Raw genomic sequence first — 16,830 nt, 5'->3', positions numbered from 1 at the left:
CCCAAAATTCCATCCACGATGACAAAATCATGGATTCATGGAATGGTTTGGGCTTAAAGCTCATTAAAAGTTCTTGCCATGGGTTGGAACATCTTCCACCACCCCAGGTTGCTCCAAGCCCCTTCCCACCTTTCTCTGCTCCCGAAAAATCTGCAATTCCCGCTCAAACCACGCACAAAAATCTTGGATCGCTCCGTGTTTCTTCTGGAATAGCTGGAGGTCTTTAATCCTCAGGAATAACCTGATTTTTATACACGGATCCCCAAAATCGTGAGGAAAGAAAACAGAAGATCCACAGAGGAACTGGACTGGAATTCCCAGGGAATCTGTGGCTGCCCCATCCCTGGAAGTGTCCAAGCCCAGGCTGGACAGGGTTTGGAGCAACCTGGGATGGTGGAAGATATCCCTGCCTATGGAAAAGGGTTGGAACGAGACGATCCGGAAATTCCCTGCAGAAATCCGCGTTTCCACGTTTTCCCCACGCCCACCCAAATCCCAGCTCCCAACTCCCAAATCCCAAATCCCTGCCAAATCCAGGTGTTTTCACTCAAACCAGGTGAAACCACCGCTGAATTCCCAGATTTGCTGCCGGCATTAACATTCCATCTGGATCCGAAGGAAAATCCCCGAGGGAGCGGCGGCGCTTCCGTCAAATCTTCAAATCAGCTTTCAATCCCAAAAATTAAATAAAAGGGAAACAATATTCCAGAGAGCTCCGTGGATTATGGTTTGGTGCCCCCCCTCAAAAACAAAAAAAAAAAAAAAGGGAATTTTCTGCCGGCAAAAGGAATCCCAAAAAGGCAAATTTTGGGCTGAAATCGCTGCCCACGAGAAAGAAATCCAAGGGATGCTGGCACCGTCAGAAATTCCAGGTTTTCTGGTTATTTCTGGCTTGGCACCGCGTTCTCCCTGCTGTTCTCTCCACGTGGGGGAGGATTTCTTTTTTCCTGCTCCGTACATTTCCATGACAAAAGCGCTTCCCAAAAAAATCCCTGCGCGTCTCCTACGCAAGAAATCCGTTTCTCTGGAAATTTGCGTGATTCCCAAATCATTTCCAGCTGGTTTGGGGCAGGATTTTTCCATCTTCTCCTAAATTTCCTTCCCTGCTCCAACGTCCCCTCCTTGAAATTCTTCCAAACTTTGGGAATTCAGAGATGGAGGGGACAGGAGAAACCTGGATCCCTCATCCCGGAATTCCTTTTGCTTCCCGTTGTTTTTTCTGGACAGACACCACACCTGCAGACCCCCCCCCCTCATTTGCATATCATTATTCATTCCAGCACGGCTCAAAATTCCTTAAAATCCCCACGAGAACGACCAAAATGATGGATTTTTTCGCATTCCTGATGCTTTTAATGGAGCTTTTTTTATTCCCTCAAGGTGGGACTGAGGGAAAAAATCATATTTTAAGAAAATTATTTAAAAATAAAAATTTCATTCTTTTAAACCAAAATTATTTGGGTTTTTGATGGACTTGAGGTTTATAAACAAGAACATTTCCAAAACCGACACAATCCATTCATTTTTCCAGGACTTCTTCCCCTGCCCCGGCATTGTTCAGACTTTGCAGGTGAAAATTAAAATTTAGAGCCGGGATTAAGTGGATTTTCCCCTCCCTTGGGAAAAGCAGAATTATTTTTAAAATAATATTTCACTATTTTAAACAAAATTATTTGGTTTTTGATGGAATGAGGCGGCGACATGAGGTTTTTAAAAACAAGAATATTTTCATAACCGACCCCATCCATGCATTTTTCCAACATTTCTTCCCCTGCCCCAGTGTTGTTTAGACTTTGCAGGTGAAGATTAAAATTTAGAGCTGGGATTAAATGGATTTTCCCCTCCCTGGGAAAAAGCAGATTTTTTTTGAAATATTTCACTACTTTAAACCAGAATGATTTGGTTTTTGATGGACTTGAGGTTTATAAACAAGAATATTTTCAAAACCGACAGAAACCATGCATTTTTCCAAGATTTCTCCCCCTGCCCCGGTGTTGTTTAGATTTTGCAGGTGAAGATTAAAATTTAGAGCTGGGATTAAATGGATTTTCCCCTCCCTGGGAAAAAGCAGAAGTTTTTTGAAATATTTCACTATTTTAAGCCAGAATTATTTGGTTTTTGATGGAATGAGGCGGCGACATGAGGTTTTTAAAAACAAGAATATTTTCATAACCGACCCCATCCATGCATTTTTCCAACATTTCTTTCCCTGCCCCGGTGTTGTTCAGACTTTGCAGGTGAAGATTAAAATTTAGAGCCGGGATTAAGTGGATTTTCCCCTCCCTCGGGAAAAGCAGAATTATTTTGAAATATTTCACTACTTTAAACCAGAATGATTTGGTTTTTCATGGACTTGAGGTTTATAAACAAGAATATTTTCATAACCGACCCAATCCATGCATTTTTCCAAGATTTCTCCCCCTGCCCCGGTGTTGTTCAGACTTTGCAGGTGAAGATTAAAATTTAGAGCCGGGATAAAGTGGATTTTCCAGGAAAAAAAAGCCTGGATTTCAATAATTCAAATACCAGAATACAGCAGGATTTTCTGAGAAGAGCAAAATTTTCTCGGGCACCCCCCACCATCCCGAATTCCCAAAAATCCCAAATTCCCACCTGGCTCTTCCTCACCTTCCTCCGCCGGCCCTGGGATTTGGGAGCATCTTCTCCCTCCGCCTTCCACCTGAGCTGAAAATTCCCTTTTCCAGAGCTAAACCGGGAACGGTGGGAATGAGGAGAGCAGCCCGGCCCCTCTTCCCTCCCAGCCGCTCCGAGCGCATCCCGCTGGGAATTCCGGGGATCAGGGAAAAACCCTGGCACGGCGCCCGGCTGTCGGTTCCTCGGCTGTTCAGGTGGCCTGGAAAGGCCCAGGGATGGCCTTGAGGAGCCGGCGCTTCAAAGGACGAGGAGAGACTTCAGATCTTTTCTCGGTCTCGGTGTTTATTAATTGTTTATCTAAAAGATTTTCTCTCGGCCCGACAGACGTCTGCACAGCAGCCAGCCATGGGCACACTGCGAGCCCCCGGGGCGGTCACTTATCTTTATACCCGAGTGTGGGATCTCAGCACCTCAGGACGGAGGTGCAGAGAGGCCGAGACCACCCTCGGGGGGCTCGGGAGTCCTGGAATGTTGCCAGGAGTGTCTGGTGGCTGCACTTTGATCCGACACAGGAGACGACGCCTGTGTGAGGATGGGAGGGTTTCACCGGGTGAATGGTGAAGGGATGTCGCAGATCGACACGAAGGGACACAGGCACGCGCCGCTCTCAGGTGAAAGGAAAAAAAGGGAAGTTTTATTCTCTGACTCCACTATTTATAGTTTTACAAGGGTGACAGTGGATTGGAAGGTGACAGTACCACCTCTGCAATGCCACAGGTCAAACCAACAGTCCATCAAATCTCTCTTCCTCCAAAAGGAATGAAGAACAATGAGTTGTTTACAGAAAAAGTGTGTGGGAAAGTTCACTACAAGAATGTCAACATCAGAAGGCTTAGAAAATCCTAGAAAACCAGGGTGACAAAGGGATAAGTTAATTAGAGTGTGAGACACAGGGTTTAGGATTTCGGTACAGGGGGGTCTAAAGAAGTAAGATGGAGGAATTGGGGCGTGTCCTCTTCTTCTTCTTCTTCTTCTTCTTCTTCTCGGCCTCCATCTTCTGTGGTGATGGTGGCACTTTGGGATTGGTCATTACTAGAAGTGCACCAGTTAATAAGGGTAGAAGGCATTGGGGAAAAATGATAAATATTGTACACGTAACTTCGGGTGTAAGTTTTTCGGTGCTGTTCAGGTGGCCTGGAAAGGCCCAGGGATGGCCTTGAGGAGCCGGCGCTTCAAAGGACGAGGAGAGACTTCAGATCTTTTCTCGGTCTCGGTGTTTATTAATTGTTTATCTAAAAGATTTTCTCTCGGCCCGACAGAGGTCTGCACAGCAGCCAGCCATGGGCACACTGCGAGTCCCCGGGGCGGTCACCTATCTTTACACCTGAAGTTACGTGTACAATATTTATCATTTCTCCCCAATACCTTCTACCCTTATTAACCGGTGCACTTCTAGTAATAACCAATCCCAAAGTGCCACCATCACCACAGAAGATGGAGGCCGAGAAGAAGAAGAAGAAGAAGAAGGACAGGACACGCCCCAATTCCTCCATCTTACTTCTTTAGACCCCCCTGTACCGAAATCCTAAACCCTGTGTCTCACACTCTAATTAACTTATCCCTTTGTCACCCTGGTTTTCTAGGATTTTCTAAGCCTTCTGATGTTGACATTCTTGTAGTGAACTTTCCCACACACTTTTTCTGTAAACAACTCATTGTTCTTCATTCCTTTTGGAGGAAGAGAGATTTGATGGACTGTTGGTTTGACCTGTGGCATTGCAGAGGTGGTACTGTCACCTTCCAATCCACTGTCACCCTTGTAAAACTATAAATAGTGGAGTCAGAGAATAAAACTTCCCTTTTTTTCCTTTCACCTGAGAGCGGCGCGTGCCTGTGTCCCTTCGTGTCGAGCTGCGACATCCCTTCACCATTCACCCGGTGAAACCCTCCCATCCTCACACAGGCGTCGTCTCCTGTGTCGGATCAAAGTGCAGCCACCAGACACTCCTGGCAACATTCCAGGACTCCCGAGCCCCCCGAGGGTGGTCTCGGCCACTCTGCACCTCCGTCCTGAGGTGCTGAGATCCCACACCCGGCAGCACGAAAATATCCGTGGGGAAAAAAAAAAAAAAAATCACGGAAAGGTGAGCAGCAAAGCCTGAGGATGTCCAGGATTCCACCTGGATTTCATCTGTGATCCATCCGAAATTTTCCAGCTGGGGAAATTCCTCAGGACAGGGAATGCAGCCTCTATAATCGCGTAAAAACTCATCATTTATGTTAATTTGTAATTAAATCAAGCTGTGTGGTGAAATCCCGAAATCCTCCGTCCTCAAGGTTTTGCTGTTCTTCACCTGCTAGTGCTGCTCCCAAATCCTGGAATTCTGCGGGATTCCGTACATTTAATAATCCCAAGATTTGGGATTATTTTTATTTTAAATTCTTTTAAATTCTACATTTTAAAATTTCAAATTTTTTTAAAATTCCTGCTCAAGCCCTCACAATTCTCAGTTTTTGTGGGATTTTGGGGTTCTCATAACCCCACCACGGCCTCTCCAATCCTTCCACACTTCCAATCCCTCTTCCCATTTTTTGGAAGCGTCGCTTCCTCCTTGGAGTTCATTGTTTTAGGAAGCATTTTGATTGGTTGAAGCTGATTCCTAGAAAAACCAGAATGAGGGGAAACTTGCAGAATTTGGGCAATAAAATGGATATTTGGGAAGAAGGTGAGCACCAGGATCGAGTTTTTCCAGGATGATTTGATGGATACAATAAAATCCATGGGATACCCAGGAAGGGGAAAATCCAGTTTGGTATTTCTGCGGGAATTTTGGAGCGATGGGAATGCTGAATCCCAAAGTTTTTGACATCAAATCTTGGTTTGGTGGATGTCCATGACCTCCTGGAGCTCCTCCACGCACAATTCCGTTCTCCAGTGGAATATTCCCAAAGGATTATACCCATCAAAATACCACTAAAAAAAAAAAAAATTATTTTTATTTTATTTTTCCAAAATTTTATTTTTCCAAAATCCAATCCCTGTCTCCGGATGGCGCTGTGGGATCACCTTTAGCTTCAAGCCCTCAACACCAAATCTCTCCATGGAAATTTCTGCTGCTCCGGTGGAATCGGCGCTAATTAACATCCGCGGAAGATGATCGAGACCAGAGGGAGATAACGACCAATCCCAATCCCTCACCATCCCATTCCCACTTTTTTTCCAGGAAAAGCAGGGTGAAAAATTCATCAGGAAGGTGAATTTTTGCCATTTTCCGGCAGCTGTTTGGGCGGGATTGGTCACGTCAGGACGTTGGAGGCCACGGATCCACAACCAAAGGATTTTATGGGATGTCCACGACGAGGAAACACCAAAATGAACTGGGATGAAGGTCAGGTTGGCCTTGCTGAAGGTCAGCTCGGGGTGGAGCTTCCCCACCCATCTTTGTCCTCTTGGTTTGGGACATCCATGATGGCCGGGATGGTCTCCAGGGAGTTCCTCCGGGATCAATCCCATCAGGAACCCACCAGGAGGAAGCACAGGACCAAAAAAGCCAAGCTGGACACGGACAACATGGACGCCAAATTCCCAGGAGCCAATGGGAGCTGCTCATCCCAACTGAAGCCATCCCCCAAAAATCGCTTCGTTCCCGAATTCCAAATGTCACCCAAAACAAGAGGAGATCTTTCCAGATTGGAGAGGGACGTTGGAGGCCACGAATCCACAGCCAAAGGATTTTATGGGATGTCCACGATGAGGAAACACCAAAATGAACTGGGATGAAGGTCAGGTTGACCTTGTTGAAGGTCAGCTCGGGGTGGACCTTCCCCACCCATCTTTGTCCTCTTTGTTTGGTCGGGATGGTCTCCAGTGAGTTCCTCCAGGATCAATCCCATCAGGAACCCACCAGGTGGAACCACAAGACCAAAAGACTCAAACTGGGAATGGACAACACGGACGCCAAATTCCCAGGAGCCAATGGGAGCTGCTCATCCCAACTGAAGCCATCCCCCAAAAATATTTTTGTTCCCAAAATCCAAATGTCACCCAAAACAAGAGGAGATCTTTCCAGATTGGAGAGGGACGTTGGAGGCCACGAATCCACAACCAAAGGATTTTATGGGATGTCCACGATGAGGAAACACCAAAATGAACTTGGATGAAGGTCAGGTTGGCCTTGCTGAAGGTCAGCTCGGGGTGGACCTTCCCCACCCATCTTTGTCCTCTTGGTTTGGTCGGGATGGTCTCCTGTGAGTTCCTCTGGGATCAATCCCATCAGGAACCCACCAGCAGGAAGCACAGGACCATAACAGGTGGTGCCACCACCGTGACACCACCAAAAGCAACCATCAACCCTCATCCCGTTTTTTTCCCAGAAGATGGGATTTTCATCTCATGGCTCCTCAGGGAATTACAGTTCTGCTCCTCTTCCTCACTTCCAAGGAAATGGATTGGCTTCCAAAAATCAGGAATGGTTCGGGTGGGACTGGACGATCTTGGAGCTCCAACCCAAACCCAAACCTCCAGGATCGTTCCACAAACGGGGTTTGGAAATGAGGGAGCTCCACTGGAAGCGTCTGGGGGCTCATCCCACTCCATGATGGATCCTGGAAGCTCTGGTTGGGTCCCGTCCTGCTCCAAATTCTCCATCTCCACGTTGGGACTTCCCAATCCCTGTCCCAAGGTCCTGGAGCACCACGGCACTTCCATCCCAGGCCAGGTTGGACAGAGCTTGGAGCAACCTGGGATGCTGGAAGGGAAGCAACCATTCCCTGCCCTTGGAATGGTCTGGGTGGGACCGGACAACCTTGGAGCTCCCACCCAATCCCATTCCACGATTCCGCGATCAATTTCCCCCCTCACAATCAATCCCACTAACAGGAATCCACCGCCGGCTCTGATTCCAGCTCTGGCGCTCACGGGGTTAAACCAAAGCGTGTCCACTCACCGCGGTAATTAAGCTTGGTAATTAAGCCGAGCTGCTAATTAGCTCCTTGGATGGCTGGGGGAAGGGCGGCCGGGGCTGCTCCGGGGTTTTTCTGGGATTGGGAAGACGGAGGCGTCTCCAGTGGAGATTTTAATTGCCACCAGCCCAAATCCAAGTCGTCCCCGACAAATCCCGCCGGATTCCGGCTCGGCTCCCGCTGCCAATCCCCGATTCCCAACCAAACTTCCCAATTCTGGCTCCTTCCCGCCCTTCCTGGGAATTGCACCCGCCCAGCTCCCGGCTGGGATCAGCTGTCCATGGATTCATGGAGAATGTTCGGCCAACGAGGATTAAAACCCCATTCCATTCCCCCCTGGAAAGTTTGGAATTTTTCCCCTCTCTTCCTCAAGTGCCAGTTAATTCCGACCCTTCCCAGGAGGTCACTCGGTGGTGGTGAATCCCATGGAATGTGATGGAGACCAGCTTGGAAAACTCCTGGAAAACTGCCGGGTTTTTATGGGATTGGGAAGGCCAAGGCGTCTCCAGCTCACGAGTGCGGTGACACCGAAGCTTTTAATTTGTCCCTGACAAATCCCACCGGATTCCGGCTCGGCTCCCGCTGCCAATCCCCGATTCCCAACCAAACTTCCCAATTCTGGCTCCTTGCCGCCCTTCCCGGGAACTGCACCTGTCCAATTCCAGGGTGGGATCATGGATTCATGGAGAACGTTCGGCCAACGAGGATTAAACCCCCATTCCATTCCCCCCTGGAAAGTTTGGAATTTTTCCCCTCTCTTCCTCAAGTGCCAATTAATTCCGACCCTTCCCATGAGGTCACTCGGTGGTGGTGAATCCCATGGAATGTGATGGAGACCAGCTTGGAAACGCTGGAAAACTGCCGGGTTTTTATGGGATTGGGAAGGCCAAGGCGTCTCCAGCTCACGAGTGCGGTGACACGGAAGCTTTTAATTTGTCCCTGACAAATCCCGCCGGATTCCGGCTCGGCTCCCGCTGCCAATCCCCGATTCCCAACCAAACTTCCCAATTCTGGCTCCTTCCCGCCCTTCCTGGGAACTGCACCTGTCCAATTCCAGGGTGGGATCATGGATTCATGGAGAACGTTCGGCCAACGAGGATAAAAACCCGATCCCATCGCCCTCTGCGGGTTTTCCCTCCTGGAAAGTTTGGAATTTTTCCCCTCTCTTCCTCAAGTGCCAATTAATTCCGACCCTTCCCAGGAGGTCACTTGGTGGTGGTGAATCCCATGGAATGTGATGGAGACCAGCTTGGAAACGCTGGAAAACTGCCGGGTTTTTATGGGATTGGGAAGGCCAAGGCGCCTCCAGCTCACGAGTGCGGTGACACGGAAGCTTTTAATTTGTCCCTGACAAATCCCGCCGGATTCCGGCTCGGCTCCCGCTGCCAATCCCCGATTCCCAACCAAACTTCCCAATTCTGGCTCCTTCCCGCCCTTCCTGGGAATTGCACCCGCCCAGCTCCCGGCTGGGATCAGGTTGTCCATGGATTCATGGAGAATGTTCGGCCAACGAGGATTAAACCCCCATTCCATTCCCCCCTGGAAAGTTTGGAATTTTTCCCCTCTCTTCCTCAAGTGCCAGTTAATTCCGACCCTTCCCATGAGGTCACTCGGTGGTGGTGAATCCCATGGAATGTGATGGAGACCAGCTTGGAAACGCTGGAAAACTGACGGGTTTTTACGGGATTGGGAAGGCCAAGGCGTCTCCAGCTCACGAGTGCGGTGACACCGAAGCTTTTAATTTGTCCCCGACAAATCCCGCCGGATTCCGGCTCGGCTCCCGCTGCCAATCCCCGATTCCCAACAAAACTTCCCAATTCTGGCTCCTTCCCGCCTTTCCTGGGAACTGCACCTGTCCAATTCCAAGGTGGGATCATGGATTCATGGAGAACGTTCGGCCAACGAGGATAAAAACCCAATCCCATCGCCCTCTGTGGGTTTTCCCTCCTGGAAAGTTTGGAATTTTTCCCCTCTCTTCCTCAAGTGCCAATTAATTCCGACCCTTCCCAGGAGGTCACTCGGTGGTGGTGAATCCCATGGAATGTGATGGAGACCAGCTTGGAAAACTCCTGGAAAACTGCCGGGTTTTTATGGGATTGGGAAGGCCAAGGCGTCTCCAGCTCACGAGTGCGGTGACACCGAAGCTTTTAATTTGTCCCTGACAAATCCCGCCGGATTCCGGCTCGGCTCCCGCTGCCAATCCCCGATTCCCAACCAAACTTCCCAATTCTGGCTCCTTCCCGCCCTTCCTGGGAACTGCACCCGCCCAGCTCCCGGCTGGGATCAGGTTGTCCATGGATTCATGGAGAACGTTCGGCCAACGAGGAAAAAACCCCGATCCCATCGCCCTGCTGGTTCTCCCTCCTGGAAAGTTTGGAATTTTCCTCCGCTCATCCCCAATTCCTGCAAAAAATCCTGGAATTTGGGGTTTTACCAAAACCCGGAGCAACCAGGCCGGGAGTGACTCCATAAATCCCCAAAAAAATCCGGTTTTATCCGCGTGTCGGAATTTTGGGGTTTGACGAGGAGCTGGTGGGGTCCAACGGGGACTTTTGGGGTTCGGGGAGGGTTTGGGGGGATTCAAGAAGGAATTTTGGGGTCAAATAAAGATTCTTTGGGTTCAGTGACGATTTGGGGCTCAAGAAGGAATTTTGGGGTTCAATGAGGATTTTGTGGATTCAGTGAGAGGATTTGGGGTTCAAGAAGGAATTTTGGGGTTCAGTGAGGTTTTGGGATTCAGTGAGGATTTGGGATTCAAGAAGGAATTTTGGGGTTCAAGGAGGATTTGGGGGATTCAGGAAAGATTTGGGGGATTCCAGAAGGATTTTTTTGGGATCAGTGAGGAATTTTGGGGGTTCAGTGAGGATTTGCGGCTCCAGAAGGAATTTTGGGGGTTCAGTGAGGATTTTGGGGCATTCAAGAAGGAATTTTGGGGTTCAATAAGGATATTTGGGGTTCAGTGAGGATTTTGGGGGTTCAAGAAGGAATTTTGGGGATCAGTGATGATTTTGGGTTCAAGAAGGAATTTTGGGGTTCAGTGAGGAATTTTGGGCTTCAAGGGGGATTTGGGGGTTTCAAGAAAGAATTTGGGGCTCAAGGAGGAATTTTGGGGTTCAGTGAGGATTTGGGGTTCATGAAGGATTTTTGGGGGTTCAGTGAGGATTTTGGGCATTCAGTGAGGATTTGGGATTCAAGAAGGAATTTTGGGCTCTGAGGATTTTGTGGTTCAAGAAAGAATTTTGGGATTCAAGAAGAAATTTTGGGGATCAGCAAGGATTTTGGGGTTCAGTGAGGATTTGGGATTCGAGAAGGAATGTTGGGAATCCAGTGAGGATGTTTGGGGTTCAAGAAGGATTTTTGGGGTTCAAGAAGGACTTTTGGGGGTTCAGTGAGGATTTTGGGGATTCAAGAAGGAATTTTGGGGAGGTTCAAGAAGGAATTTTGGGATCAGTGAGGATATTTGGGGTTCAGTGAGGGTTTGGGGTTCAAGAAAGGATTTTGGGGAGGTTTAAGAAGGATTTTTGGAGTTCAGTGAGGATTTGGGCTTCAAGTAGGAATTCTGGGGTTCAATGAGGATATTTGGGGGTTCAAGAAGGAATTTTGGGGTTCAAGGAGGATTTGGGGGATTCAGGAAGGATTTGGGGGGTCCAAGAAGGATTTTTTGGGTTCAATAAGGATTTTGGGGGTCCAGTGAGGGTTTGGGGTTCAAGAAGGAATTTTGGGGGGGTTCAAAAATGAAATTTTGGGGATCAGTGAGGATATTTGGGGTTCAGTGCGGATTTGGGGTTCAAGAAGGAATTTTGGGGTTCAATGAAGATTTTGTGGATTCAGTGAGAGGATTTGGGGTTCAAGAAGGAATTTTGGGGTTCAATGTGGATATTTGGGGTTCAGTGAAGTTTTGGGGTTTAATGAGGATATTTGAGGTTCAGTGAGGTTTTGGTGTTCAAGAAGGATTTTTGGGGTTCAAGGAGAATTTGGGGGATTCAGGAAGGACTTGGGGGATTCAAGAAGGATTTCTGGGGATCAGTGAGGAATTTTGGGGGTTCAGTGAGGATTTGGGGTTCAAGAAGGAATTTTGGGGTTCAAGAAGGATTTTTGGGGTTCAAGAAGGAATTTTGGGGTTCAATGGGGATATTTGGGGTTCAGTGCGGATTTGGGGTTCAAGAAGGAATTTTGGGATCAGTGAGGATTTGGGGGTTCAGTGAGGATTTTTGCAGATGAAGGAATTTTGGGATCAGTAAGGATTTTTGGGGGTACAGTGAGGATTTGGGGTTCAAGAAGGGATTTTGGGAATCAGTGAGGATTTTTGGGGGTACAGTGAGGTTTTTGGGCTCAGTGAGGATATTTGGGGTTCAGCGAAGCTTTGGGGTTTAATGAGGATATTTGAGGTTCAGTGAGGATTTTTGGTGCTCAGTAAGAAATTTTGGGGTTCAGTGAGGAATTTTGGTGGTCGAGGAGGATTTTGGGGGTTCAGTGAGGATTTGGGGTTCAAGAAGGAATTCTGAGAATCAGTGAGGATTTCGGGGGTTCTGCGATGATTTTGGCGTTCAGAAAGGAATTTTGGGGATCAATGGGGATATTCGGGGTTCAGCGAGGTTTTGCAGTTCAAGCAGGAATTTTGGGTTTCAGCGAGGACTTTTTTGGGTTCCTTGAGGACTTCTGCCATTCCACAAAAACCTCAAGGGCAACGCACGAATGGAAGGGACGAGGAGAAGGATTGGAAAATCCTTCGGGAATAAACCACCAGCGACATTCCCAGCCCCGGCGCCGGCGGGAAATCCCGGCTACCTGTAGTGCAGGAGCTGCCCTTCCGTGCTGTAATCCCGGTAAATGTCGTATTCCTTCTCGAACACTCCGGAGGGCGACGAGCTGGAAAACAGGAACGGCGGAGGAGAACATCAGCGTCTCCTCTGGGATTCATGGACAGGAATCCCACCGGGATGGGATCCACCCGACCTGGATCTGCCCGAGTTCGGAGTCTTTAATTTTTTTTATTTTTATTTTTTGTAATTTTTTTTTTTAATTTTTTTTTATTCTTTTTTTTTTTTTTTTGATTTTTATTTTGAGTTGTTGGCCGGATTGACGACCAAGCCACCCATGGTCGTGGTCTCCGGGTTCTCATCCAACCCTTCCAAGACCAAAAATTCCCTTAAAACATCTGAGCAGATCCCAAACATCTCCCGGCTCCATCCCACCCTTTCTGAGTGCAGCTCCCGCTTTTCCACAGCCTCGGGTGGTGAGAGCAACATGGGAAGAGGAAAATCCCCCAAAAAACCATTTTTTTTGCCACATTTTCATCTAAATCTGAGCCTTCAGAAGATGGAGAAGGTCACACCACCAACCCACTCCGAGAGACATCAAACTTGGAAAAACATGGGGAAAAAAAACCCCATCTGGAAATCTGGGATGGGATTTCCAAACTGATTTTTGGGCTTGGTGGGGGTTCAGTGAAGAGCTGGGAATTCAAACTTGGGAATTTGGACTTGGAATCCAGGAAGGATTTTGTGGGATTCAAGGACTTAAAGGCGCTCCTGTAGGATCAAGCCCATCCTTGATCCGTATTTTTGGCTCCACGCTTTTCCAATGGATCCATGAATCCGTGCCAGGATCCTCCAACCCTTCCCAAAAAAACCCAGGAATTGACTATTTTTATTTCTTTTTATTTATAATATTTTATTTATTTATTTATTTATTTATTTTATTTATTACATTTAATATCTTTCCGATATTATCCAATCCAATGAGCACAGGAAAATGTTGATTTTTGCCTTAAAAATCCCTTCCCGGCGGGAATGTGCTCAGATTCAATCCCGTTTGGAAAAGACGGAGCAAATATTTCTCCAGAAAATATCCGGAGAAATAACTTCATTCAAAAAAAAAAAAAAACAACCAAAAATCCCTAAAATTCCCCCGTGTCTCCAGTTAATAAAATTCGGATCCGATGTTGGTTTCGGGAGGGAAAAAAAAAGAGGGAAAAGAAACAAATCTCCCTAATAGGATAAAGCTCCAAAATTTTAGTGGAGCAATAAAATCAAGCTTCTGTCAAAGCTGATTTTAATGGGATTTAGCCCTGGAATTACGGCTGTGTGGAATTGCTTAATCCCCTTTTCCTCACCGGAGCATGTGAATGGAATTATGGAATTCCCCCCTCCTCCTCCTGTTCCTTCTCCTCCTCCTCCTCCTCCTCCTCCTCCTCCTCCTCCTCCTCCTCCTCCTCCTCCTCCTCCTCCTCCTCCTCCTCCTCCTCCTCCTGGATTCCTGAGAGGAAGGCAACACCTCTGATCCCGGTGCTGTACCCAAATCCATGTGGAATTTAGATGGACCCCAAATCCATGACAGAATCCAGATGGATCCTCAAATCCACGGAGAAATCCAGAGGGACCCCACATCCATGATGGAATCCAGATGGGTCCCCAATTCCATGGCAGAATCCAGAGGGATCCCCAAATCCATGGTGAAATCCAGATGGATCCCCAATTCCATGATGGAATCCAGATGGATCCCCAAATCCATGGTGAAATCCAGATGGATCCTCAAGTCCACGGAAGAATCCAAATGGATCCCCTAATCCATGGCAGAATCCAGATGGGCCCTCAAATCCACGGAGGAATCCAGATGGATTCCCAAATCCATGTCAGAATTTAGATGGATTCCCAATCCCATGGCAGAATCCAGATGGATCCCCAAATCCATGGCAGAACTTAGAGGGGCCCCACATCCGTGATGGAATCCAGATGGATCCCCAATTCCATGATGGAATCCAGATGGATCCCCAAATCCATGGTGAAATCCAGATGGATCCTCAAGTCCACGGAAGAATCCAAATGGATCCCCTAATCCATGGAAGAATTTAGATGGATCCTCAAACCCTTGGCGGAATCCAGATGGATCCCCAAATCCGTGGCAGAATCCAGATGGGCCCTCAAATCCATGGAGGAATCCAGATGGATTCCCAAATCCATGTCAGAATTTAGATGGATTCCCAATCCCATGGCAGAATCCAGATGCATCCCCAAATCCATAGTGGAATCCAGATGGATTCCCAAATCTGTGATGGAATCCTGACGGATCCCCACATCCATGGAGGAATCCAAATGGATCCCCAGTTCCATATCAGAATCCAGATGGATCCTCGGTTTCATGGAGGAAACCAGATGGGCCCTCAAATCCATGATGGAATCCAGAAGGATCCCCAAATCCATGTCAGAATTTAGATGGATTCCCAAATGCATGGCAGAATCCAGATGGGCCCTCAAATCCATGGTGGAACTTAGATGGATCCCCAAATCCATGTTGGAATTTAGATGGATTCCCACATCCATGGAGGAATCCAGATGGATCCCCAAATCCATGTTGGAATCCAGATGGATCCCCAAATCCATGTTGGAATCCAGATGGATCCCCAAATCCATGGCAGAACTTAGAGGGGCCCCACATCCGTGATGGAATCCAGATGGATCCCCAATTCCATGATGGAATCCAGATGGATCCCCAAATCCATGGTGAAATCCAGATGGATCCTCAAGTCCACGGAAGAATCCAAATGGATCCCCTAATCCATGGCAGAATCCAGATGGGCCCTCAAATCCATGATGGAATCCAGAAGGATCCCCAAATCCATGTCAGAATTTAGATGGATTCCCAAATGCATGGCAGAATCCAGATGGGCCCTCAAATCCATGGTGGAACTTAGATGGATCCCCAAATCCATGTTGGAATTTAGATGGATTCCCACATCCATGGAGGAATCCAGATGGATCCCCAAATCCATGTTGGAATCCAGATGGATCCCCAAATCCATGTTGGAATCCAGATGGATCCCCAAATCCATGGCAGAATTTAGAGGGGCCCCACATCCGTGATGGAATCCAGATGGATCCTCAATTCCATGATGGAATCCAGATGGATCCCCAAATCCATGGTGAAATCCAGATGGATCCTCAAGTCCACGGAAGAATCCAAATGGATCCCCTAATCCATGGCAGAATCCAGATGGGCCCTCAAATCCATGGAGGAATCCAGATGGATTCCCAAATCCATGTCAGAATTTAGATGGATTCCCAATCCCATGGCAGAATCCAGATGGGCCCTCAAATCCATGGTGGAATTTAGATGGATCCTCAAATCCATGTTGGAATTTAGATGGATCCCCACATCCATGGAGGAATCCAGATGGATTCCCAAATCCATATCAGAATCCAGATACATCCCCAATTCCATGGCGGAATCCAGATGGATCCCAAATCCATGGAGGAACTTAGATGAATCCCCAAATCCATGTCAGAACTTAGATGGATCCTCAAATCCATGGCAGAATCCAGATGGATCCCATCCCTGGAAGTGTCCAAGGCCAGGTTGGAGCAACCTGGGATGGTGGAAGGTGGCCCTGCCCATGGAAAGAGGACGGAAGTGGATGGATTTCAGGATCCTTCCCACCCAAACCATTCCATGTTTAAGGTTTTTCCTGGAATCTCCACCTTGGCCTGGTTTGTGTCCCCGAGCCAGACATTCCCACCCAACCTGGCCTTGGAACAACCAGGATAATCCGGAAAACTCAACCCAAACAAATTCCCAAAGTGGGCACCAAGGACTGCCACAAGAACGGGGCTGCGACTGCATCCCAGAAATCCCGATGGATAAAATCTCACGGAGGTGACCACAGGAAGCAAAACCGGCTCCGACCAAAAACCCGACCCGTTTGGAAACCCAACTTTAGCTTTGGAAAAATGTCCAGAGGTCTCCCCAAAAAATCCTTCTCCACGTAAAAACCAGCCCGGCGGCTCCCTCATTTTCTCCTCATACATCCCATCCTGGTGACTCCTGCTGGATTCTCCCACGTTTCCCAGGTTTTGGATAACCCAAAAGTTTCCAAGTTTTGGGCCAAACGAGGATTAAATTTTCACTGGACTTTCCGAGGCGTTCCCAACTTCCCTCCCTCGCCTGCCCTTGGGATAACAATTCCCAGCATTCCTGAATCCTTGGGCGGCCACCGGTTTGTCCATCCCGCGGCCTTCACGTCGGGAAGTTCTTCCCAACCCATTCCTTGATCCAAAAAATCCCTTGGAGACCCAGCCCTGCCCTCCGGCTTGTCTGGAGCTGGGGGGTGGCTCCGTAGATTATTGATAAGAATGTCCAGACTGTTGATAAGGATAGCCAGGTTATTGATAAGGATCGGGAGGGGAGCCAGGATCGGCCTGGGAGGATCCAAACATTGGGAATGAAACTTGAACCGCCACCCTCTGAGCCGGATGATCCGGTTTTTATCCGGTTTTT

The 16,830-nt window shown here is 48.0% G+C and overlaps 1 protein-coding gene across 1 annotated transcript in view; it reads right to left on the bottom strand.

The window, feature by feature from the left end:
- ARHGAP39 (Rho GTPase activating protein 39) overlaps positions 1-16,830 on the bottom strand; it is a 150,587-nt gene that overhangs the window by 51,406 nt on the left and 82,351 nt on the right. Inside the window, exon 3 of the mRNA XM_059482033.1 lies at positions 12,346-12,426. Coding sequence (XP_059338016.1) covers positions 12,346-12,426 — 81 coding nt within the window. The remainder of the gene's footprint in view (positions 1-12,345; positions 12,427-16,830) is intronic.

This window comes from Ammospiza nelsoni, chromosome 1 (assembly GCF_027579445.1).
Source record: "Ammospiza nelsoni isolate bAmmNel1 chromosome 1, bAmmNel1.pri, whole genome shotgun sequence".
NCBI lineage: Eukaryota > Metazoa > Chordata > Aves > Passeriformes > Passerellidae > Ammospiza > Ammospiza nelsoni.
Note: the sequence above shows the minus strand (reverse complement) of the source record. Positions and strands in the feature narration are given on the sequence as shown.